The sequence below is a fragment of the Typopeltis vanoorti genome, chromosome 9, assembly GCF_054136105.1.
Source record: "Typopeltis vanoorti isolate ZY-2024b chromosome 9, IOZ_Tvanoo_1.0, whole genome shotgun sequence".
Taxonomy (NCBI): domain Eukaryota; kingdom Metazoa; phylum Arthropoda; class Arachnida; order Uropygi; family Thelyphonidae; genus Typopeltis; species Typopeltis vanoorti.
This window is the reverse complement of record NC_143557.1, coordinates 137,846,517-137,872,587: the sequence shown is the minus strand read 5'-3', so window position 1 is coordinate 137,872,587 and position 26,071 is coordinate 137,846,517. Positions and strand designations below refer to the sequence as shown.

At 34.9% G+C, this 26,071-nt stretch overlaps 1 protein-coding gene across 3 annotated transcripts in view; it reads left to right on the top strand.

The window, feature by feature from the left end:
- Positions 1-26,071, top strand: part of Tep2 (Thioester-containing protein 2) — a 320,565-nt gene that overhangs the window by 48,121 nt on the left and 246,373 nt on the right. For 2 of the 3 annotated variants that reach the window (XM_090397649.1, XM_090397651.1), the window contains exons 2-3: positions 2,863-2,944; positions 17,594-17,787. In XM_090397649.1, coding sequence (XP_090253775.1) covers positions 2,886-2,944; positions 17,594-17,787 — 253 coding nt within the window. In that variant the 5' untranslated portion in view covers positions 2,863-2,885. Of the gene's footprint in view, positions 1-859; positions 980-2,862; positions 2,945-17,593; positions 17,788-26,071 lie in introns of those variants that run through there. The other variant, XM_090397650.1, reaches the window with a different exon arrangement.

Here is a 26,071-nt window from a genome sequence, read left to right as displayed (position 1 = left end):
TTTTTAAAAAAAAATTTTCAGAGAAAGATGAAACTGATGTAAAAATCGATTAAAATTCTGAATATTTTTACGAATTGTTTATGTTAAAATGTTTATTAGTTTTAGTTTCATAACACGCATTGTCGGCACTTGCGATGTGCCCGTTATGAAATTGTTTTGTCAAAAGTGATATGTAAAGAAGTCAAAAAATTGATGTACTTACAAGATTTGATATTTGTATTACTTACAAGAATTTTATTGTAATTTAAAATTATCAAAAGTTGTGTTTTATGAAGACATTCTCTTGTCGCTAACGGAGACAACGTGTCAGCCATTATTTATACCTAACTTCTTGCTTACCAGTTTCATGGAGTGCGCATGCTCGCCGAGAGGTTTGATGTGTGATTGACAACTGACAAGTTGGGTATCGAAGCAACGGGAGTGTAAACAAGGAGAGCGTTCGGAAGGAATTTAGAACACAGGCCGGCAGATATTTAGATTCAGAGGAACTTGAGTTTTTTTTTTATGTTATAGTTGGAGGACAATTAATAGTATATTCCGAAAAAGGAATCGTGGAACTATTTGAAAAGGGAAATATTGCTATAGGCGTTTTAAAAGGAATATTGGAGGAAACGCTAATTGGAAGAATTATAGGAGATTCCGAAAAAGGGAATCGTAGAACTGTAATGGAAGAGTTAAGACTGTTAATAAGCATTTAGTGAATAAAAGAATTTGCTATTTACGTTCTAAAGGAATGTTCGAGAAAACTGATTAGGAAGTTTCATCTGTATTAAGGACGCCGGATCTGACTATTATTTCTACTGAAGAAAAGAGATGGAATTAAGTTCGGAAGAATTAATGTGTGCTACATAAGTGATGAGAAAGGATCCTGTAAAAATGAAGAATAGTCATATATATTGAAAAGGGTTTTGACAGAGAAAGAAACTGGCTGTGAACATTTTGTGATTGTGCAAACAACGTGTTTAGTCTAGTCTTAAGTGTAAGTTTATTTAAAAAGTTTATTTGGATCCAATTAATTTGTAGTTATGTAATATTGTTTGAAGTGTGTATATTGTTTTTGTTTTATTAAATGTGTTTATTTTGTATTTGGTCTTGAGTCAGTGATTATTTGGATTCTGAAAGAAAGAGTTAAGATCATTGCGCCAATTGGAGTGAACCCTTGTGCATAATAATATATAGGTACACTTGGAAATAAAAAAAAAAAAATAATTGTTAGAAACAGATTATGCACAAGGGTTCACTCCAATTGGTGCAATGATCTTAACTCTTTCTTTCAGAATCCAAATAATCACTGACTCAAGACCAAATACAAAATAAACACATTTAATAAAACAAAAACAATATACACACTTCAAACAATGTTACATAACTTGCTATATTACACTAACTTGCCATAATAATGGTAGTGAATGAATTTGTTCTCCAAGGCAAGTGGATGTCCACAGATCTTCCTGTCTGTTCATAACAGGCTGTCACAGGAAACTTTGTATAGTCTAACCAATCCAACAAAATGTAAACCAGTTAATAAGCATCTTTTTATAATTTAGGTATATTTAGTGTTTAAATGCTGTTAAAATACATTGTGAATAATGTCCAACACCTAAACCTGTCAACTTGATTAGGCATTCATTTTAGAGAACATTAAGGAGGAGGGTACTATCAGTAATGAGTTACCTTGATATCTATTAATCAAGATTGTCTTTCTGGCAAAAGGACACAGGAGGCAAATCCATCCCTTAACCTAGATGACTGAGTCATCTGGGTTAAGGGATGGATATCACTTGCCAAGAGTTGCAAAACTTTCCATTGTATCTATACTAAGATTCTGTAACAGAAAACTTGAGGAAAATCTTGATGCTTAATTGTAACATTTTCACTCATGTTCCATAGGCTTTTCATCAATATATATATACATGGAACAATTAACAGATAATTTAGCTACTATGGTGGCACTTTTTAGAATTTTCTATTATTAATGGCTGTTTTATTTATGTTCTGAAGATTGAAACAGCCAGAAATTTTGCAATTAAATATCAAGATTTTCTATGTGAGTTTTTGTTGTGAATTATTTTCAGTATGCCTACTCACAGGTATTCCAATGAAAAAAAAATAAAAAATTCCCATACCAACTTGTATCTTTCTATTATATCTTATCTATTTCTTAAACTCTGAAGATCACTATTTACTCGATCTGTCCTTATATTCAAAATTTCATATGCCAGAAATTGTTTATTACCTGCTGCTGAATATTTTTGGCTCTCTCCATTTCTACAGAATGTAAAACTGAACATGTATTGCAGTCTAGATGGTGCCCTTATCAGAGCCTTGTAAAGTAAATTTTCTTCTTACAAGTTGGTATTCTTTTCAGTAGTGTAGTACAATGGCCACTGAACTTCCCCAAGTCTAGCTGTATTGCCACTTGCAATTTCTCATTAATATAATCAGCTTATAAAACATCTTCGGTCCAAATTGCATAACTTTGCACTTGAAAACATTGAATTCGATATCTATCATTTACAATTGATCTGCTCAAATTGGCCTGCAGGGATTCTGTGCAAGTTCATTACCATATCATTAGATGTTAATCCCCACCTCCATTAATATAAAAAATTAAATAGCATGATCATTCCCGCCAACTGGAGGCATGGCATTTTAGCACTTTCGATATATTCTCAGATGCTATTACCAATATTGCTAGTATTCTTGCATATTTGGATGTTAATAAATTTGTATTTGGAATTAAACAATATTTAGTTTGATTTTTTAGTTGGCTTTTCAATTTCTTTGAAATTTTGAAATTAAAATTTGTAATACAAACAAAAGAAAGTGACAATTTCAAGTGTAGTTTTTTTATATTTCTAGGGAGAAAATTTCTATTCAAGACCATGTTAATATTAAGTGTTGGGGCCATTCTTGGCCTTCTAGTCCTTATTAAAGCTGAAAGGTAAGATTTATCTTGGATGCACAATATGTATAGAAACATTTGGTGATACAGTGATTAGTTCTGCTAATTATTAAACTAGGCATATAAATGCAAAATTGCTCTAATAAATAGCAAATAGTGTTTTTGGCTATGCATTAAATGTGGTCATCAAAACAGGAACATCATATCAAATGTTTATTACACAAACTTCATGGAGTTGGCCAACTAATGATGAGAGGCCTATTTAGCAAGTAACATGTACTGTATGTATTGTTTTTGAACCTTGAACTAATCTACACTTCTCATATTTGTAACACATTTTGGCAATACATTCTACTTGTCTACCATTCTCCCTGCAAAATTCTCAAATTCTTCACTATATATTTACACATCTTGGATTGTAAATTAAAGATGCCAAGAAATGATATTCTTGGTTTCATCCTTTATCCAAAGAATAAAATTTCAACATCTGTCTCTAATCCAGAGTATTTTAGTAATAAGGTATGACTTTTTGACTACTTATATAGGAAACATGACTTCTGCATTACTTCAACCTTGGTATCTTTTCTGGGTCTAGCTCCCAATGATGAGACTTCAATAAAGGTCACAACAGGTCTGGGTAGTGGCCCTTCCATAATGCATTGCATCATACACATTAAAGGGTGTGTGTGTGTGTGCTTTGCATTATGGGATACTAAGACAATTGATTTGAAGTCATTAGTCTCTATATAAGTAGCCCAGTCGTTAAGATACTTCACATGCAAACATTGTTTGCTTATTCTTGGATAAATGATGAAACCAAGAATATAATTTCTTGGCATCTTGGATTGATGCAGAGGAAATATTTTTCAGCACTTGGCTGGGGGGGGGGGTAGAACAAGGGGTCATCCCAGGAAATTGAGCAAGAGCAGAAGAGGTGGCAAGGATGTGAAAATATTTTTTGCTTGTAGAATGGTTGAATGAGTGGAATGGGTTGCCAGTCTATTGTACTTTGAATGTGTGCAAGGAGAGGTACAATAGATCTAACGCAGATAGAATAGGTTATCTTGAGTTTTGACTCCTAGGAGGTTTCTCGTATTATAACTTCCAGGGATGGTCTCTCATTTTTCTCCCTTCACCCTTTTTATAATTCCTTCTGTATTAATTTGATAAAATCTTACCGACAAATGTTTTTAGCATATCACTTCTAGCTCCATAGCTCAGTCGATGTAGATGAAGACCTGGGTTCGATTCCTGTTCGTGATATCAGGAACACTTATCTGATCTTTCAACAAAAAGTGAGTTAGCCGGTCTCATACAAAGGTAGCGGGTTTTTTCACCCAGAAACTTGGGGTTTTCGTCCACCAGAACAGGTGAACTGGCCCTGTGAACGCAGAGATTACAGTCGGGGAATACCCAAGAAACAGTCCCTCCCAGCTATAGGCCTGATTCATCAGCTATGATAGTCCCGATTCCCAGATAAAATAGGGGGATTGAAATGGTGCTGTACCTCCCCATAAAACGGGCTTATGGCTGTTGTATCATCATACAAAATAAATAAAAATCGCTCCGTTTCCTTCCCACCAGCCTTTGCAGTTTACATTCTCAGTTTCTCTGTATAACCAACATTCCAGAATCTTGATATTGCCATGTCATTCAACTGAATTGTCTCCAGTGTTTCCACATCACAATGAAAACTAGGTGAACAGATTTGAGCACTAAAGCTGTGTGGACTAATGCTTTTTACAGTGGCACTACCACTTCTTTATCCCTCTTACTTGGTAAGTTACATAATAGCAAAGTGGTGTGCAACATTTGCAATAGGTTCTCTGAACTTAAGCCCACTATTAGTCATCACTGCCAATTACAAATCTTGTCTACTTCCTGAAGCACAGTTCCATAAATGCCCACCATTCTCTATGCAAAATTCTTCTCAAATCCTTCACTATACCTTTACACAATCTTCGATTGAGAATAGATGCCAACGCAATTTTTCAGCACTTGGCTAGAGGGGGACAGAACAAGCAGTCATCCCAGGAAATTGAGTACAGTCATATATATTGCATTCAAAAGTGCAGTACTTTGCATTTATTAATATTAAAACTCAAATTAAGGCTATTCAAATAATTTTGAAGGGAATTGAATGTCAACACTATAATTCTCTCCAGCTTTGCATTATCAGCAAACAGTTGATCTCTAGTCTCTATGTGAAATATCATTAATAATTAAGTTAAACAGCGAGGGTCCAGGGACAGAACTCTGAGACAAACTGCTGGTTACTTTCCTTTTCTGGGATCTTGTTGGTATTGTTCAGAGCCAATCTCCATTTCATCTGACTAGTCTCTTATCCATTCCCAACTTCTTTAGCTTGTACACTTTGTGGAAATCTGTCTCTTGCCTTTGCAACATTCAAGAATATCCTTATGAAATCTCCTTTATCCAGCACATTCATCACCTCATCATAAAATGAAGTGGATTGCTAAAACAGGATCTACACTTCACACTAAGCTGACCATCATAAAGAATCCTATTCATCAACCTAATCCTGATATTCTGTTCCTAACCAAATTCTCCTATGCTCTAACTGAAGATATAGACTGGTCTGTACTTATTAGAAATTTGACCTAGAATCATGCTTATGGAGCGGCTCTACTTTGCCTCCTCTTCCCACTGAAAGACTTTATTAAATCTTTCAGTGGGAAAGGTTGACATCACATTCTTTAAAAATGTGATGTCATCTATTCCTACATCTTTATAATTACTCAATCACTTGATACACCCATTTCTTTGACCTCTAATTGCTTTATTTCCTCCTTTGTACATATTCCACAACATTTACACTACCGCAGTGCCCATTATATAATGACTACATTCCTTGCTATGGTTACTCCACTACTATTATTGTCTTTCCATACTTTATCATTGTAAGAGGAATACTGTAAGTTGTATTCTTCATGCATCTGATCACGACTGACTGTCCTGTACCTCATCCACTTCTGCTCTTGGTGTAATGCAGTTTTTCTCCTCCTAGGAATTGGATTTTTCATTCTGTAAAACAGACAACTGCCTGGAACACATGCATTTAAGACATAATACAATGGTCTCATAGCCTTAATTGCTTTAGTTGTAATTCAGACAACCTAATCCAACTCAAATGAGCTTACTTGCTCCCACACGGTATTTTTAAGATTTCTGTATTGCCACGTAATAACTAGGCAACTATAAACCTGCACAGTAATTCATTTGTGATAACACTGAAACAGTCATTTGCTTATCAAAATGGCAATGCTTAAAGTTGTTTTTGCAACATGCCCTTAGAACATCTTCCCACCTTTTGCAGTGCACCTTTTAGAATTGCAATGCCCTGTCCAAATCATTGATTTCTTGTCTCTTTCCCAGTATAGTGAATTACAGTATTCACAGTTTGTTAGGAACTTAGTATTTGACTGCTAAGACTACTATTTTGAACTAGTTATGTCTGATGGGTCACTCTGAGCTGGCAGATGTTACATGCATGTTACATTACATGGCAGATGTCAGCATACAGCTGCTCTTTCTCCAGATATTTGCAATAATTTATATAATGCAGAACTGCTGTTTCATACGAAAATTTAACTAATTCTAGGCTTGTCAATTATTGCAGAGATGAATGGTTTGGAACAAGAGCTGAATACAAAGTTGCTAATGGCTGGAGCACAAAACATTTGAATGTTTTGTGCTCCAGCTTTTTATCTGTTCATGTTGCCAATCTAAATCCTCTTGGAGGGCTATCATATCAGTCTAATTTCTGATAACTCTTCCCAGTTTTGCATATTCAGCATACAGCTGCTTTCTCCAGATATTTGCAATAATTTATATAATGCAGAACTGCTGTTTCATGTGAAAATTCTAACTAATCCTAGGCATTTTTAGTGTTTTGCGCTAAAAATTCTACACTTCTAGCAATGATTATTTTATACTTGTATACAGTAGTTGTAAATTAGCTTTTGGAAAAGGTTGCAATTTGTGATAATTTTCAAGCTAAACTAATTATGGTCAAGCAATGATGTGATGGTGCTTCCTAAATTTAAGGGATAAGGATGGTAAAAAAATTTTTTTTTTAATTGTTTCATAAATTCTTTATTTTAAAATACTAAATTATCTGAATATATGTTAGCAGTGTTGTTTCTCAGTTTGTCACAATAACAAAGAGTTTGGTAATGTAATGTGATTGAAAGATACTATTGGTATGTCAAGCTAATTTTTTAAAACATTAGCCCAAAAGATAATTTCTGCGTTGCTCCTTGAGCATAACATGAAAATGACTTTTTTTACCTTTACAAAAAATATCAAAATTCCTATATCTGCCAAAACCTCCACATCACCCCATGGAAAAAAACCAGATGTCTATGAGATTTGTTGCTTACTTTTTGTTGCTCTTGGGGCATTTGTTACGTAGTCCAGATAGGAAGGTCGGGAGAGATCTGTATGTCTGTAAAAGACATCGAAAAAAGAAGAGCATAAATCAGGCCTGGCATTCCACGCAACCATTACTGCCTATCACGTACTCTGGCAACAAACAAAAATGTCATATATTGATAACTGTTTTAAAAGAAAATTTAAAGAAGCCTCCATAAATGTTTAGGATCCCTACACAATGCAATAAAAATCAAGGCTTAATTTTACATCAAGTATGGTCTGCTTACATAAAAAAAATTTAACAGCCACGGACCCAGGATATAGCATGCGTGATAGCAACAACAGAACATGATAGCAACAACTAGCAATGTTCCAACACACATACTGTAACAATTTTATCATTTGTATTCTGGTTTATCAATTATTTAAGTTTTAAGGTTTTAAAAAAATCTAATATGTATAATTAATCATTAATAGGCTTTTGTTGTGTAAAACTTATGTACCATTACATAATCCCTTGTGATGTAAGTCTTACAACCCACGAAACTTGTCGGGTTTTAATTGTTTTTAATAAACTCCATATATTACAATGTGCTCTCAATACCAAAAACTTCCTACAGAAGAGAATACCATTTCTATAATTTAAAAAGTGTTAGAAAATAGATTCTGGAATGCGACTTTTTCACTTCAAGGTTGAGAATGCTATTTTCTAACAAGTAGCAGGTTTGTTTATTACTGTGTTAAGGTCACTGCAACTTGATAATTTTTTTTATTCCTCTCCAATCAATATCTTGATATCCAGATTTATTTCTAGAAGACAATTTCACTTAAGTTGCAGACTGAGGGAGAAGTACTAAACCCAATATCTGAAAATTTTCAGGCTTTTTTTTTCATGCATTGTTACCTTCCTTGCTGTTTTTGTTTATTTAAAACTCTTAATGCAGCATGTACCAATGCATTGACACTGTTATTGCATGACTCAGATATTCTCAGCATTGTTACTTATCACTTGCATCAATGATTTAAAAATTCTCTTGGAATTTTGGTATAAAGCTGATTTGTTCTCTAATTTTAAATGAGACTAGCTGACGCATTACTTTACTATTTGATATAATATAGCACACAGAAAGCATTGGGCAACTTTAAAATTAATGATTATCTCATTACCCGATCTTCAATACTTCAAAGTTAGAAAATCTTGGATTAAAATAAAAAGGAAGAAAAAAAAACTACTTTCCAGGTTCTTGTGCACAATATTGTTATATGCATGCATCTATTATTTCTGAGATGAAAGTTGACATAAGCTAGAATTACTTGCTGTAAGACAGTGATAGAATCCATGAGTGAGGGCATGGATGAGAGGAGTAGAGTAAGAGTGATCCCAGCAAGGAAAGGACCGAAACAAAAAACACAAAAACTGGTGATATCTTTCTGAGCAATAAATACAAAATGTTATATTCAGGCAATGACAATCAAGGAAAAGGAGTAGCCATAGTATTCAACACAAAATACAAGGCTAATCTTCTTGAATGGCAGGTAGTTTCAAGTAGAGTGATGTGGGCAAATATCAGAATGGAGAATTGGACATTGAGATTTATTTGTGCCTATGATGATCCCACAGAAGACTACTAAGACATTTTTTGATGCTTTAGAAAAAGCAACTGACACAATGAAAAAGGAAAAGTTGGTCCTTGTTGGGGACCTAAATAGCACAGTAGGAAATGATTGTCAGACATACAGAAATATTTTGGGAAACTTTGGAGAAATAATAATAATAATAATAATGGCAATTACTAATAATAATGGCAAATGCCTGTTGGATTTCTGCTCAGGACATGGACTGGTTATTACTAACACCATGTTCCAACATAAAAATGTGCACAAATTCACATGGAGATCTTCTCTCCATGTGAATTTGGCAAGGAATAAGAAAATTCTCACGATTCATATAAACCTGAAATTTAGGGAACATATTGCAAAGGTGGTGAAGGTAACATAGAGGATTGCTGCAATAATGAGAAGGACGCTGACCTGCAGAGATAAAAGTTATCATTCTATTGTATAAGACCCTGATCAGACCACACTTGGGCCATTGTTCTTAGATTTGGTCCCCAGTATTTGAAGGGGATAAATTAACTGTGTAAACGGTACAAAGGCAGATAACAAAGACGGTCTCAGGACTGTACAATGATAGTTATGAGAATCGGCTGAGGGAATGCAGACTGCAGAGTTTGGTGGATAGAAGGAGACGTGAGGTGATATGATAGAGACTTTTAAACTGTTGAGAGGTGGTTACAGGATTGACATTGGGGAGTTCTTTCGCTTGGTTGAACAGCGGGAAGGAGTGATGACAAGAGGCCATCCCTGGAAGTTACGAAAGGAAACTGTGAGCAAGAGGGTGAGGAGTGGTTTCTTTGCATGGAGGGTGGTTGAACCTTGGAATGCATTGCTTGATGGGGTGGTGAGAGCGAGAACGGTCAATGTGTTGACTTTGTGTTTCTTACGGGAGACCTCCCCTTGATGAGTCTTGATAGACTGTGTTTCTTAGGAAGGACCTCCCACGATGAGTCTTTGGCCTCCATGGAGGCCTGAATAATAATAATAAATTTAGATGCACAGTGGGAAGATCTCAAAGAATATGAAGAAAATTTAACCACTGATAGTCAGCCAAAAGAGATTTCACAGAAACAATTTGAAAATATTTTTCATACAATCAAAGTTTTTAAGCAGCAATGCTTAGAGGCTGACCCTGATGAAGAGAGAAACAATAAAATTTGCAGAAGTGTAGAAGAGGAAACAGGGCGATACCGTCGGTTGTATGAAAAAAAAGAAAGAGTTAGTTCAATTCTTTGTTAAGAAGTAGAATAATAAAATTTATATTCTGAATATGTTTTATTGTCTTTCAGCTTCATGGTTTTCCTTTAACTAGGCCCTGAGACATACCTTAATTCTTTTATAAAAAAATTAAAGTTCAAATGAGGAATGAATTATACTTTTTCCCATAGGTTATTATATTTGATTAGTGTGTTTTCGATTAATGCGCCTGTTTTTAAGAATGCATTAGACCCACTAATCGAGAGATTGCTGTACTATTTAGTTACTTGTATATGGAGATTGGCTTCTGTGTTTAGCTCTCAGTATCTGCATGGGTCTAGATCATATTGAGATCTCAAAATTTGAAACCAATCTAGGTAGCAACTCTTATGCATATCAGTATAGAAAGTGTGCTTGCTATGCATTGAGATGCAAAGGCAATTTTTGAACCCATCTGCTCCATATACAAGTGTTTCCGCATTCAAATTTTCATAGCTTTTGCATTTATTTTTGTTTTGGAACAAAAACTACATGGAAGATGGAATGGATAAGTGGCTTGATGGATTGGAGATTGGTCCTGAACAATACAGAAGTGTCTCATCTTCTTTACCCCCCCCCTCCCCCCATGTTTAATTTATTTAATGACATTTCATGTTGATTAACTGGAGATCTTCAGTTGTAAAGTTCGAGAATAAAAAGTGTTACTGTTGAAGTAGGTAAAATTAGAAATTTGGGAATGATGGTTGGACTGAAGTTCTAGAGGACACATTGCAAGCATTTCAAAGCTAAGGCAGTGTTTCTCAAACTTCAGATATCCACGTACCCCTTCTTAAATTTTCATTATTACCGAGTACCTCCCTAATTAATTAAAAAAATAAATTAATTTATTTTAATTAATGAATTTAAAATATTAATTAAAATTAAATATCTATTTTATTTGAATTTATATGTTCATGTAAACAAAAAATGATTTATTTTTAAATTTTAGTTCTCTAGAGATGTCAGACGACACACTCGTATCAATTTCATTTGATCCAGATGCAATATCAAAATTTTCTGGTTGCTTACAGCTATTTGTATTGCTATATTGCTTTCTTTTAGGGGTTTTATAAATCCAATCTTTAACCAATGATCCATACGTAAGAATTTGAAAGCTAAAAAACAATACTGTATTTACTCGAATATAACTAACTTTTTTCCCAAAATTAAAGCTAAAAAATCATGTTGCGAGATACTTGCGGGAATTTTCGGAAACTAAAGTTTTCAGAAAAATTGTGCGACTTACCAAGAAGCTTCTACTCGCTATCACTACTTTTGGCATCAAGAACAGTTTCTTTGTGTGCATCGTCAAAGTCATCTACCCAAATAGCATAATCTTCTTTCCCATTATTTCAAGCAAAAATTGCCAGTAATTTACAAGACTTCAGATACGTAGAGCAGCGAAAAACTGCATATGATTGGTGCAGTATTAACAAAAGATTGTACGAATCAAAGACAAATTAACATTTCAACAGTTGAGTTGAAATGCTAATTCCCTTCAACCGAATTCCATAATATCTGAAACACATTCACTATATATTTCTTAGTTTTAACAAGTTAACGATGGGGATGGTGTCAAGCAAAACCATATGTTCCACTGGCAACATATGGTTTTGCTTCTACACAGCAGTTTCTGTTGGAGTGGGGATGTGATTCATTAGTTAGTGCCGTTTTATCCCGGTTGTCTCTAATTGCACTGTTTGTTGAAAAATGACTCCTTTAATTATGTATAGCCGAAAATTGCCACGTACCCCCTAACGACCTTTCACGTACCCCCAGGGTATGTGTACCACACTTTGAAAAACACTGGCATAAGGAGTTCACTGACAATGAGGAGGTAATTGTGCAGCTGTATAAAGCATTGGTCAGAGCACACACTAAATCTGAGCGCCCTGTTGTGCTCAGATTTAGTCATGTTAGAGAAAGGGGTGCTAAAGGGTCAAAGCTGTATAACTGAGAGGAGGCCTCCACATAGCTTCTAAAGGAATGCAAAGAATGACCAGGGCTTCTGATCTAATGTTCAATCCTCACCTTCTCGTGGTGCACCCTGTTGGGTATCTACCTGGATACTGAACGAATGAGGATGGCTGCCAATTTGGGATTTAGCCAACCAAATTTCATTCTTATTGGCTTAAACCAATATACAAATGATAGTACAACATGACAGAATTTAATGCCGGCTGGGGCGTTGCCCGGTTAAACAAGGCCCCAGTTGTTTTCTCCAGGGCGAACAGCGAAAAGTCAGCTACTGGAACAAATCTGAAAGCACACCCCAACTCAACATCACCAGAGTTAAAGATCGGTACTAACTTAAGAAGTCTGAATGGCAAAGAAATTGAGCTAGCTGAGGAATTAGATTACTACCAGATCGACATAATAGGGGTGACTGAAACAAAAAAGACAAACTGGTGAGATCTTTTTTGAGTAATAAATACAAAATGTTATATTCAGACAATGACAATCAAGGAAAAGGAGTAGCCATAGTATTCAACACAAAATACAAGGCTAATCTTCTTGAATGGCTGGCAGTTTCAAGTAAAGTGATGTGGGCAAACATTGGAATGGGGAATTGGACAAATTTGGAGAAAAGAGCAAAGCTAATAATAATGGTAAATACCAGTTGGATCTGCTCAGGACTTGGACTGGTTATTAGTAACACCATATTCCAACATAAAAATGTGCACAAATTCACATGGAGAGAAGAGGCAAGGAATAAGAAAAGTCTCATTGACTATGTTATTGTTGATAGTGAAGTTTTTCCACTGGTGCAGGCCCCCAGAGTGTATAGAGGATTTGAAATTGGAAGTGATCACTATTTAGTCTTGAGCAGGATAAAATTGAATTTCATATTGGAAAGAATAACATGTAAGAAAGTTTTAAAGCCAATAAAAGTTGAGCAGCTCTCAGATGTGAACTGGAGACTAAAATACACAAAGATTATTGAAGAAAAAATGGAGTTTGAAAACAGGAACCAAACCTTGGAGATTCAGTGGCAAACCTTGAAGAAAACCCTGATTGATTCAGCCAGAAAGGCATGTTGTGAGGTTGTCTACAAGGATAGAAAAATTAGAACTCCATTGTGGACATAAAAAGTTAGAGGCAGTGAAGGAAAAGAAAGCATATCAACAGTTCCTTGCAAATAAGTCAGCTTGTGCTCTTAGAGAATGCAGAGACAAATGTAAAAAAGCTAAACACTGTGTAAAACTAGCTAAACAAAAGTCATGGGAGGACTTTGGCAAGAATATCGAAAATAAATATCAAGAAAAGTGGTAAGATATCCTGGAGGTTGTTGAAGAAGCTTAAAAATGGAGGAAAGAGCTGTAGAAGGAATTAGAGATGATAAAGGTGACATGAAAACAGGAGAAAAAGATATCCTTGAAGTATGGAGTAATTACTTCAAAAAATATCCTTGAAGTATGGAGTAATTACTTCAAAAAATATCCTTGAAGTATGGAGTAATTACTTCAAAAAATTGCTAAATGAAACAAACAGTGATAGCAAAGTGTTAAAAAAAAAAAACTCGACCAGCATACAGGCAGGAATACATATCCATACTTGAAGTAGAAAAAACCATCAAAGGCTTAAAATGTGGAGAGGCAGCAGGAATAGATGATATTCGACCAGAAATGCTGAAGTATGGTGGTATAAGTCTTACAGTGGCTGCACTATATAGTTCAGAAAGCCTGGACAGAGGGACAAATTCCTGATGATTGGAGTAGAGCTCTAATATATTATCCATATATAAAAAAGGAAATAAAACTGAATGTGAGAATTACAGATGTATTTCCCTACTGAATGTTCCTGTCAAGGTCTATGCAAGTATACTTGAGAAACGGTTGAGAAGAATTGTGGAAGAAAAGCTTGGTGAAGAACAAGCTGGATTCAGGCCAAATAGAGGCTGTCAGGATCAGATCTTCACTTTACGACAAATAGTTGAGAAAGCATGGGAATATAACAAAAATCTGTATTTAAGTTTTGTCGATTTGGAAAATGCATATGACAAGGTGCCAAGAGAGAAGCTATTCAATACGCTGCAGTTATATGGTGTGAATGGGGCATTATATCAAGCAATACTTAGTCTTTATTTGAGTTGTAAGTCAGCAGTTAGAATTGAAGGAAGTACAGGAAGATGGTTTAATGTTAAATCTGGTGTGAGACAAGGATGTACATTATCCCCTCTGTTATTCATTATCTATATGGATCGCATTATGAAGGAAAGTGGTATTAAACATGATATCAAAATTGAAGATGTAATGTTAGCTCTTTGCCTTATGCAGAAGATGTTATACTTGTAAATAAATCTGCTACAAGTTTGCAAGATTCCCTTACTAAATTGAATAACTGTTGTAATAGGTATGGTATGAAGGTCAGCAATAAAAAGACGAAGACAATGAAAATAGGTAGAATCGTTAAATGTCAACTGTGTTGTGAACGGAGAACCTGTGGAACAAGTAAAACATTTCAGCTACTTAGGCATGATTTTTACTGAAGATGGTAAATTAAATATAGAAATAGACAACAGGATCAACATAGCTGGCAAGGTAGTAAGTCAATTGAATAAATTCATATGGAATAAGAGAGAAATTAGTCGGAACACTAAATTAGCTAATTTAGTGTTCCGACTGAGAGCTGGGTCAGAAGTAAAACACTTTACCAAAGACTAGAGACTGTAGATGTGGGAGTCCTGAGAAAGATTAAAGGGGTGAACAGATGGCATCAATGGCAATATCATATTAAAAACAAGGATATTAAGTAAGAACTTGACATTGTCAGCATCCAGAAATGTGTTAGCAGAGCTAATCTCAGGTGGTATGGTCACTTAAACAGAATGGGCGAGGAAAGATTAACAAAACAAGTGTTCTCTGCCAGGTTAGCAGGAAAACGACCCAGAGGAAGACCAAGAAATAGGTGGATTGATATGGTACAAAGTGCCTTAGACGATAAAAATATAAGATCTGATAATGTTGAAGCTTTGACAAGTAACAGACTGATTTGGAGGAAAATTGTAGATAGGAAGTTATTAATGATGGAAATTTTTCATGTAGTACTATCATGTCCTGTACACCCCTTGACGGTAGAAGTCAGGAATTGGGTGATGATGGAGAGAAGGTCCAGAGACGAACAAACAAGATAACCAATATTCCAAAGTACTGATATTATTTATCTAGCATTGAAGAGTGAGGGAATGTAAACTGCAGATGTTGGTTAGGTGGAAAGAGCTGATATTGTAGATTCTGTGAGAGGATTTTGTCAGTTTAATATACAAGGGATTATAATGAATAGGTCACAGGTGAAGAATGAGAGGCTAGAGTTGTGGGTGAGTGTGATGCATCAGAATGAGTTGTGAATCCTCAGTGTTAAGGAATTCAGTATGATAAAAATGTTTTAACATGTATAGAAAATATAATTTATTAAACTGATATATTTGTCCGGTGTTACATTGGCATCATCAGAAAGAAAACATCCATTAACTACACCCAACAATAATTCCAAGATATGAGTGGCATAATGCATGCTTACTAGTTCATGTCACGGTGACAGTTGAGTTATCAATAGAAGGCACTATTAGAGTTCAAAATAACAAAATGAATAGCTTCAGATTCAGAGTAAAATTATTTAATATTACAAACAGTTTAAGGTGATTTCTTCTTAGAAATTTGAGACTGGCATGCAATCAGTGGTTAAGATTTGTATGACATCGAAGTTTCACAAGTTTCAGGCAACAATCAAATTTAAAGCTACTGGAATGGAGAATTTTAATTTGGTTCAGAGAACTATCTAGTGTTGATGGTATAGTAAGCAAGGTCGGGTTTCTCCAATTCTGAAAAGTGAATATAGTCCAGATGTTTTTAGATTGTAATCTTAGCTGAGTGGGTAAGCTGCCCAAAATAAGTCAACATGAAAAGGTGCACTTAAAAGACCCCCCCCTGGCAGGGGGAAGAGATTGTTTCAAATCTAGTTTGAAGGTAACATATAGAAACCTCAAAGAACCCATGCTAATTGTTCAGATTACCATTCAAGGCAGGGCTATCCCAACTTTAATAATCTGAGGGCTGCACCACATTATCTAGTAATTTGGTGAGCAGCAGCGACACAACCTCAATAGCTGAACAAACGAACAACACTAATCGTGAACTCACATTCTCCATGTGCGTTGGAACAAATCAGCATAAGAACACTTCTTTGACACATCTAATATTTGAAAAACATGTGGGTATATAGTGATGTAAAAACACCAACTAAAATTACCAACATCAAGATTATCAATTTGATTCAAATTATTTTATTCACTCACTCTTAAAAATCAACACCACTACAGGTGGGCTGCACAAAATCACACCACAGGCTGCATGCAGTGCTTTGGATAGCCCTGATTTAAGGTTAGGGTACTGATATACTTTTTACATCAGATTGACATGTTATCTCTCAGCTAGACCAGTTTTCTGGCCTTTTAGTTATTGAAAATTTAACATTGAAAATATCAACTGCATTGTGAATGGAGAACCTATAGAACAAATAAAAATTTCAGCTATGCAGTATTTTTAGTGAAAATGGTAAATTAAATATGGGAATAAATAACAGAATCAACAAAGCTGGTATGGTAGGAAGTCAATTGAATAAATTTATATGGAATAAGAGAGAATTTAGTCAAAACACTAAATTAGCTGTATACAAAACAGTATTCAAGCCAATCCTAAGTTATGGATCTGAGAGCTAAGTCAGAAGTAAAACACTTGCCCAAAGACTAGACTAGACTAGACTGCATATGAGAGTCCTGAGAAAGATTAGGGCATGAACAAATGGCATCAATAGCAATATCATATTAAAAACAGAAGATATTAAGAAAGAATTTGACAGTATCAGCATCCAGGAATGCATTAACAAAGCTAATCTCAGGTGTATGGTCACTTAAACAGAATGGGAGAGGAAAGATTAGCAAAACAAATTTTCTCTACCCGGTTAGTAGGAAAAAGACCCAGAGGAAGACCAAGATATAGGTGGATTGATACAGTAAAAAGTGCCTTAGACAATAGAAATATAAGATCCGATAATGTTGGAGTCTTGACAGGTAACAGACTAATTTGGTGGAAAATTGCAGATAAGAAGTTAGTAATGATGTAAATTTTCATGTAGTACTATTATATCCTGTACACTCCCCTGAGGGTATATATCAGGAATTTGATAATGATTAGTTTAGTTATAATTATTAATCAACCCCCTTCCCCCTCCCCCAAAAAAAAGCTGTGGCTTCAAATGAGTCATGTAAATGGCACATTGAATAAAAATTTCAGATCTGTGTTTGAAACTTGTTTTAGTGGGAAAATTTTTCCCTTTCCTGAATTTAGATTGCAATTGTTTCACTGTTTCTTTTAATAAAGCACTTTCTTTTTATTTATTTTCTAAGGTTACTGATATAGTTAATTTGCATTTTCAATATAGTGAGGATACCATCAAACAAGATAATGGGATTTATACTGTGATAGCACCAGCCAAACTCCGTCCAAATGTGGGATACCATGTTAGTGCATCAGTGCACAGGGTGCCCTCACGAGTAGAAATGACAATTGACATTCAGGGACCAGCAGATAATGGAAATTTCAACAGCATAAGTAAAACGATTACTCTTAATTCAGGTAATGTTCTCTCTGATTTTTGTATTATTTATTTTATATTTTTATATTTATAAATATTGTATTCTTTTAACTAATGTAATATTAGAATATTACTTGTGGCTCCTTAGTGTGCTTTGACATCTGAAGTTAAGAAGGGAAAAAATACTTGTTTAATGCTGTAAAAATATAACTGTGATTTTATTTTTTTATGAAATTATAAACATTACATTTTAGGAAGGCAACTGTTAAAGTCATTTTAAATGTATCCATTTCAAGGAAATTTATTTATTACCTTTTATAAGCGTAGTTATGTAATTAATAGGGAAAAGGAACTCGTCCAGCTTAGAGTGGAAGGTGTGTTCTCAGAAGTAGTTGTGTGGGCATTGTTAGTGAATAGGTTAATTGTTTACTTTCTGTGAAATTTTAAGACCTAATAACTGTTTTCTACAATTTGTTACCTTGGAAAATACTGCTCTCCTGTTGAACTGGAGGAAAGAAATGCAATTAATAGTATGGTTTTCATTTTAATGTTAATATTCCACACCTGATACAGAGATTTTCAAACTTGGCAATTGTTCATTTAGTTATAATAAATTTCAGTAATACAATAAAGCTACAAAAATATCAAGGATGGAAAAAGGATTATTTCTTTTCTCATCCTTCGTGCCAATATCGATAAAGTACAAATATAATTTTCACGTATGTTTGTTTCTTTCAAAGGAATATGTTATTCTCTTCCCTCCCCTTAAGTCACCTGATTGCAATACTTTCATATTTTGACAGTAAATCACATCCAGTTCTACCACTTAAATTTAATTTGAAGTTGAAAACAAGCAGAGTAAAGACACAATTCCAGAGAGAGAGATGTATAAGTATGTCTGCTGTGACAAATTAATGAAATGCTAGTTAAAGCTTGGTAAATAAGGATATGCAGTGAAATTGGCGAGCAGATATTATTGGATATTTTTTTTTTATTGTGCACTTGTGGTGAAGTCAAAGGTAGTTATTATTTATTTCATGTTTGAGAATGTCTTTTTAGGTGCTAAATGACTTTTACCCAATGTGTTACTGTAAAGTGGTTTGAAAATTTCATGTTTGATCTGCAGAACTGTTTCTGGATTATCTAATCTGCTCACAGTATTAATGTTTTCAGTCTTTTATAGTTGAAGGTCAAAATGAGTTTTCATCAAAATTTGAAATTAAAAAAAAAAAAACAACAACAAAAAAAACAGCACAGTTAAATCATGTCTTCAATATATTTAAAAAATACATTGTAGTGTTATGAACATTTCAGAATATACAAATAAAAGATGAATCCTTCATGTGTTTTCATAACTTTCTCATAGTTACTGGTAGCAATACTGCACTTAATAACACATCATTTCAGAACATATCCTTTCTGTCCATGTGAGAAGTGAAGTACTGAGATAGTACTGAGATTTTCTATTTTAAACTGTCAGTGACATTCTAAGATAGAAATATCTTAAATTTCTGTATAATAGCACAATGGAGATTCTTATGTAATAGAACAAACTTGTTACTCTAGATCCTTGTTCTTCAACCTGTGGTCCTGGCGGTCTGCCAAAAATTTTTATCTCTCAGAAACTACGCTAGAGACATGTATATCAAATTTTCTAACCTCTAAGCAGCAGCAGATGTCACACTAGCTACAAACTGTAATTTTATAACATTGGATTTAATAAATAAAATACTATCTACATTGGTTTATGTTTCTGTCTTAGCCGTCAGCCAGTCCGCGAAATATTTCTCCTATCCCCGGTCTGCAGGTGTCAAAAGTTTGAAGAACGCTGCCCTAGATGATAGAATGCAGTTCAGACATTGATGGATTGAAATTGGCACTGCTGGAAAGTCTGTTAATCAAGAGGTTAATGTCATGTTGATGTGCTTTTGAAATAGCAAAAAGTGTCCTTTTGGTTAACTTCCTGCTTACAGAATGTGACCACTGCAGAATCTTATAATGCATTTGCATGCTGTCACATCATAGCCATCTTTTGATGTGACCTGATTATCAAAGTGGTTTGCTTGTAGGAATAAGACTTGGCCAAAGATCAAGGGCCTCTTTTAGTGGTAGTTGGTCATATTAAACAGCTGATCCTGATGTCTGAATTTTTAAAGATTGAGGCTTTTAAGTTTTGAAATGTAATTTTTTTTAAATAAAAGAACCAGTTGCTTAGGAGAATTTTGCTAACTCTTTGACAGGCAAATTTGTAAGCACATCTGTATACTGTCAGCTACTGATGGGAGAGGGTTCATTCCCTATATTTCATTCCCCAGATTTGTTCATTCCTTATATTAGAGCAGTTTAGCAATGGAATTCATCAGCTTCCTAGATGTTTTATAGAAACATGTAATAGACATAATACTCTGGGGGGGGGGGGGGGAAAGGTTCAGTACATCTTAGGCAGTGTTCCTGAACCTGTGGTCTGCGACGATGGGATAGGTGGTCCACAGGCAGACTTAAATTAAATAAATATATATTTTAATTACCCAAACAAAACAAATTAAAATTGAATAAGTAAAAATTATTGAAAGAAAATGGATCCTTAAAAAAACAACAAATAGCGGTAGAATAATGAGTAATAAAGAGGGGTGAAGTGAGCAACAATATGGTTTAATTGCTTCTGCCTTCCCTTTCTGTTTTGCCAAATTTGAAGTAAACATGTGTTATCCACATTTCAACCAATTGCTTGTTTATTGATTTTTATTATTGGAGGTTTTCCTCCTTCAACCAAGATTCAGTATATCTTCAGAAATGCTAAGTGATACTTGGACAAAGTGTCGTGATTTAACTCCCAGTATTTATATAAAATACTTTCCGAAAAATAGACAGTAGAATCTCAGTTACTCGAAAGAGTTAAGAAGAGCCCTATTATGCGTCACAAATAGATGAGACTACTGGGCAGTTAATATGCTGCATAAGATATGCGCATGATAACAATTGTGAAGATATTCTGTTTTGTAGAAAATTTTTCATCCCAAACAACTGAAGAAATATTTCATACTCAATAATTACATAATACACAAAGGGACCAGTGGAAAAAATGTATGGGCTTCTGTTCAGATGGAGCTCCTGCCTTTACAGGCAGGTATAGTGTGTTTCTAAGGTCAAGGAAGTAGCTCCGGATATGAATTGGGTATATTGTTTCATACATAGGGAAGCATTAGCCTCCAAAGGCATGCCACCAGAATTTAAAACTGTGCTATACAACACTGTAAAGCTAGTTAATTTTATTAAGACTCGATGGTTAAATAACAGGTTATTTTCAGTACTCTGTGATGAAATGGGCAGTGAATATATACAACTTTTGCTTCATTCCAAAATTCGCTGGCTTTCCAGGGGCAAAGTACTAACAAGGGTATTTCAATTATGGCACAAAGTTTTATTGTGTGTAAATGAACGTAATTCTGATTTTGCACCACTCCTTTTTGCCGAACATGGTTATCAACACGATCCTATCTTTCAGACATTTTTTCGAAATTAAATGAACTAAATCTCTCCCTTCAGGGAGAGATTTAGTTCATTTAATTTCTTCGACTGTTTTTGATGCTTACGACAAAATAAAGGCAAAATAATCATATTATTTATTTGTTTAATAAGAATTGAAACTTTGTTCAATGATGATACACTTAATTGTTTACTTCCAGTTTAATTATGTTTCCATATATATTCAAAACATGCTTTTAGTTTAATAAGAATTAAACTAGTGTGTTATAAATCGCACAGTTTTTCCACAAATGTTGTAATCCCCACAGGTTTTTGAAAAAATTGCATAACTTAGTGGTCCGTAGAGTTGTTTTAGATATTTTACTGGTCCTAGGGTTTAGAAAGGTTGAGAAACACTGATCTAAGGGAAAATAGAATTTATTAACAACTCCCATATATTTCACTCGCTATAATCAGAGCATCATTCAGGGGGAGAGAGCTAAAGAATCAGTTGCAACATTCTAAATAAGTCAGCAAGAGTGCAGTTCCATGTGCCCTGGCCAGCTGAGTGAACAGGAGAAAACACTAATAAATTTCCAGGAAACCAGGTAGCTGTGTAATTTGAAATTAACATTTTATGAACAGTTTATGGCAATTACTTCCAAACTTGGAGATAGGCATGCAGTATATTTGATTAAGATTAAGTGATGACAGTTTTTCATATTTCAAGGACTAGATGAAATTTAATTCTACTGTAATGCAAAATCTTTGATCCTAATGAAGTATGTCTAGTGTCAGTGGCATGAGAAGCAAAGCCTGAACCCTCCAATTTAGAAATCTTATGCATCTTAGCATTGATGAATTCTGATCTTAGCAGATAATGATATTACAAACCTGCCAAAAAAGCAAGGAATTAGTTACTAATAAAGAACAACAAAAGTGGATAAGGGAAATAGTACAGTAGCTCTTGACAAGATTACACACATAATCCTTACCTCTCTGCTTAAGGATTGCTCCTCCTACCATGCTTTCAACTATGATTCTACCTGCACAGATTTAAAAAAAAAAAAAAAAAAACATTCACAGGCTACTTAAAAAGGTCACATCTTGGCCTGTGCAAATCGCAAACCATATAATTCTGGACCCCCCCCTCTCTTCTTTCCTAATAAGAGTGGCTAAAAATCGACAAACAATGTATACCATTACGCCCATTTGTGGATGGCATTAATTATCCACATGCAAACTAGCTAAATATTTAGCCAGCATGATCACTCAATATACTGGCAACACCCCTTCATACATCAAAGACTGACCACTTTAAGGCCAGTAATTGAAAATCTCACTCCAACACTGACATAATGGTCAGTTTTGATGTCTATTCTCTGTTCACCAATGTTTGTTTCTTTTAAGGCTATACTTTATATCTTATCCCAGCAGTTTCCTTCTGATGTCTCAGCCATGTCTAAGTTATGAAGCATTCCTCTAACCTCAAGTATGGCTATGGCTGCATTAATTTGCCAAACATCTGGAGACAGTCATTTTGAGGTCAAATATAGCCTAAATTTTCCAATTAACTTGGGTTATCTGGCACCCAGAGGGTACCTTATAGGAACATTAGTTCTTTTCCAAATTGAAACTACTTGAGTAGTTTCTATAACTATCTAGTTGAGTGCTGTCTCAGTTGTACTTTGGTTTTCTACCTAGCATCTTCAGAACAGAGTGAAATATTGAATTTGATAAATTTTTTTTCCCTCTTAGTGTTTATACTGCAGTGCACTGTTAGTAATAACCAACAAGATATAAGCCTTTCTATACGAACAGTTTCCATTATTCCACCCCCCCCCCCCGTTCACTTATCAAAAAAGGAAAACATTATTATTGGCTACTCCAAGGAGTCTTAGACTCATTGAAGGAGCCCCTAAATATCATGTCAAGAACTATCCAATATTTGTGCAGTTCTTTACTTTGAGCTCATTTAGTCATTGTAGCCACAACAGACTGACAACCTATTCCACTCAATCACTACTATTCAAGCATAAAACCTAGTTCTAACACCCTTCTAACTACACTCTTACTCAATTTCGATGGATGACTCCTAGTTCTCCCAACACCAGACCTGTTCATCATTTTGAAAATTTTCCTCTGAATTAATCTTGTAAAAAAAAAAAAAAAAAAACCTCAGTAATTCTTGTCTCAATGATATCACTCCTTTTCTGCCTATCAACCAGTTTCTGTAACCCACAAATTTTTAACCTGTTCTAAGGTTCATTCCATAGACGTGCTACTATCTTTGTCACTCGCCAGAGCTAAACTACAGAATCCTCTTTACCTCATCACCACCAAGAAACCCTGGTGCCCAGATCAAGGCACAGTAGTCAAGATGGGGTCTTATCAAAACTTTGATAAAGAGGAACAATAACCTGCTTGTCTCTTCTTGGCAAAGTATTTTTCAGTAATCAAGCAATCTGATTAGCTGCTTTACACTTTTGCTATGTGCCCCCCAAACTTGTTCCATGTTCACTAACACTCCCAAGCTGTGGCTTTGTCAATTTCCTGGAGTACAGTTCCACCAATGTGGTATCCAGCTGGTAATCTTTTTACCCCAAAATGCACAACCTTAGACTTTATTACATTAAACTAACATTCATTCTCCTTTGCCCAGTTTACCAATCTGTCTAAATCATCCTGCAAAATTTTGACATGATCTGTATTAACTATTGCTCTACTCAACTTTGCATCATCGGCAAATAACTGAACAGGTCCTCTCAGATCATATCATTAACGTACAAATTAAACAATAGCGGTCTTAGAACAGAAATCTGCAGCATGCCACTAGTCATAGTCCTCCTTTTGAACTCCACTCCTGAATAAACTATTCTGATATTTCTCCATCAACCACCTTCTTATCCATCTCACCAACCCTATATCCATTTCTATGTGCTGCAGTTAACTGATTAGAATTCCATCTGGTATCCCTCCTGTCACATACAAAAAAAAGTCATTTCCTTTCATAAATTACTTTTTTTATATCATTTATGGAAGGCAACTTGAAATTGTGTAATATAAAATTTATTTCAGTCTATTTCGGGATACATCACATTTGCACAGATTTTGACTAAACTCCACAATTCTTTATTTCACCTTTCTACCTCAGCTGAATTTCAAAAACAAGGTAATCCTTGCTAATCTTTTAGAATTAGTCAGGCTTTTATAGGAAATTTCTAAAAACTAGTCTTTATTTTTTTATTTTTTGGTATAAAAAGGGTCAAAGCTGTATAACTGAGAGGAGACGCCACATAGCCTTTAAAGGAATGCGGAGACCCGACCAGGGCTTCTGACCTAATGTCCAATCCTCACCTTCTTGTGGTACACCCTGTTGGGTATCTACTTGGATACTGAACGAACGAGGATGGGATGGCAATTTGGGATTTAGCCAACTAAATTGTATTCTTATTGGTTAAACCAAAATATAAAATGATGGTACAACATGACAAAATTTCATGCCGGCTGGGGCGTCGCACGGTTAAACAAGGCCCCCGTTGTTTTTCGCCAGGGAACCAGGGCGAACAGCGAAAAGTCAGCTACTGGAACAAATCTGAAAACAAACCCAAACTCAACATCACCAGAGTTAAAGATCAGTACTATCAACATAAGAAGCCTGAATGGCAAAGAAATGGAGCTAGCTGAGGAATTAGATAAGTACCAGATCGACATAATAGGGGTGACTGAAACGAAAAAAAGACAAAAAAACTGGCGATGCCTTTCTGAGCAATAAATACAAAATGTTATATTCAGGAAATGACAATCAAGGAAAAGGAGTAGCCATAGTATTCAACATAAAATAAGAGGCTAATCTTCTTGAATGGCAGTCAGTCTCAAGTAGAGTAATGTGGGCAAATATGAGAATGGGGAACTGGATAATGAGACTTATTTGTGCCTATGGTCCCACAGAAGGTTCTACTAAGGTAGAAGTGGAGGAATTTTTTGAGGCTTTAGAAAAAGCAACTGACACAATGAAAAAGGAAAAGTTGGTCCTTGTTGGGTATCTAAATAGCAGAGTAGGAAATGATTGTGAGACATAAAAAATATTTTGGGAAAATTTGGAGAAAAGAGCAAAGCTAATAATAATGGCAAATATCTGTTGGATTTCTGCTCAGGACATGGATTGGTTATTACTAACACCATGTTCTAACATAAAAATGTGCACAAATTCACATGGAGAGAAGAGGCAAGGAATAAGAAAAGTCTCATTGACTATGTTATTGTTGATAGTGATGTTTTCTCCCTGGTGCAGGACACCAGAGTGTACAGAGGATTTGAAATTGGAAGCGATCGCTATTTAGTCTTGAGCAGGATAAAATTTAATTTCATATTGAAAAGAATAACACGTAAGAAAGTTTTAAAGCGAATAAAAGTTGGTTGTATCGTTGGGAGTTGAGTTCGAGGTTATATCGTAGTGTTCGTGCAAGCTCCTGATAAGATAAGTATTATTTTCAGTTATCGTTGATAAAATTACTTAATATTGCGTAGTTTTGTTTGCCTTGCATATTTTAGTGCGTCTGTTTGTGTGTTTTTGGTGTGTTATAACTTATTATTTGATAAAACACGTTGCAATAATTATGGCACCTGTACGAAGGAAAATGGCGGCCAGTAATGATGGTTCGCCATCTTTATCAAAGAACGGTAGTATAAAAGAAATGAGTCGGTGTACTAGCTGTGAAATGTACGCTTTGCGGAGTGTGGTCGGAGTGTGGATAGATGATAATAAAGGATTGAATGCGTATAGAAAATGTAGGGAGAATGAGGAATTGAAGTGTATTTCGTATCGTGAGTGTGATATTTTTTGTCAAACTTCAGAAT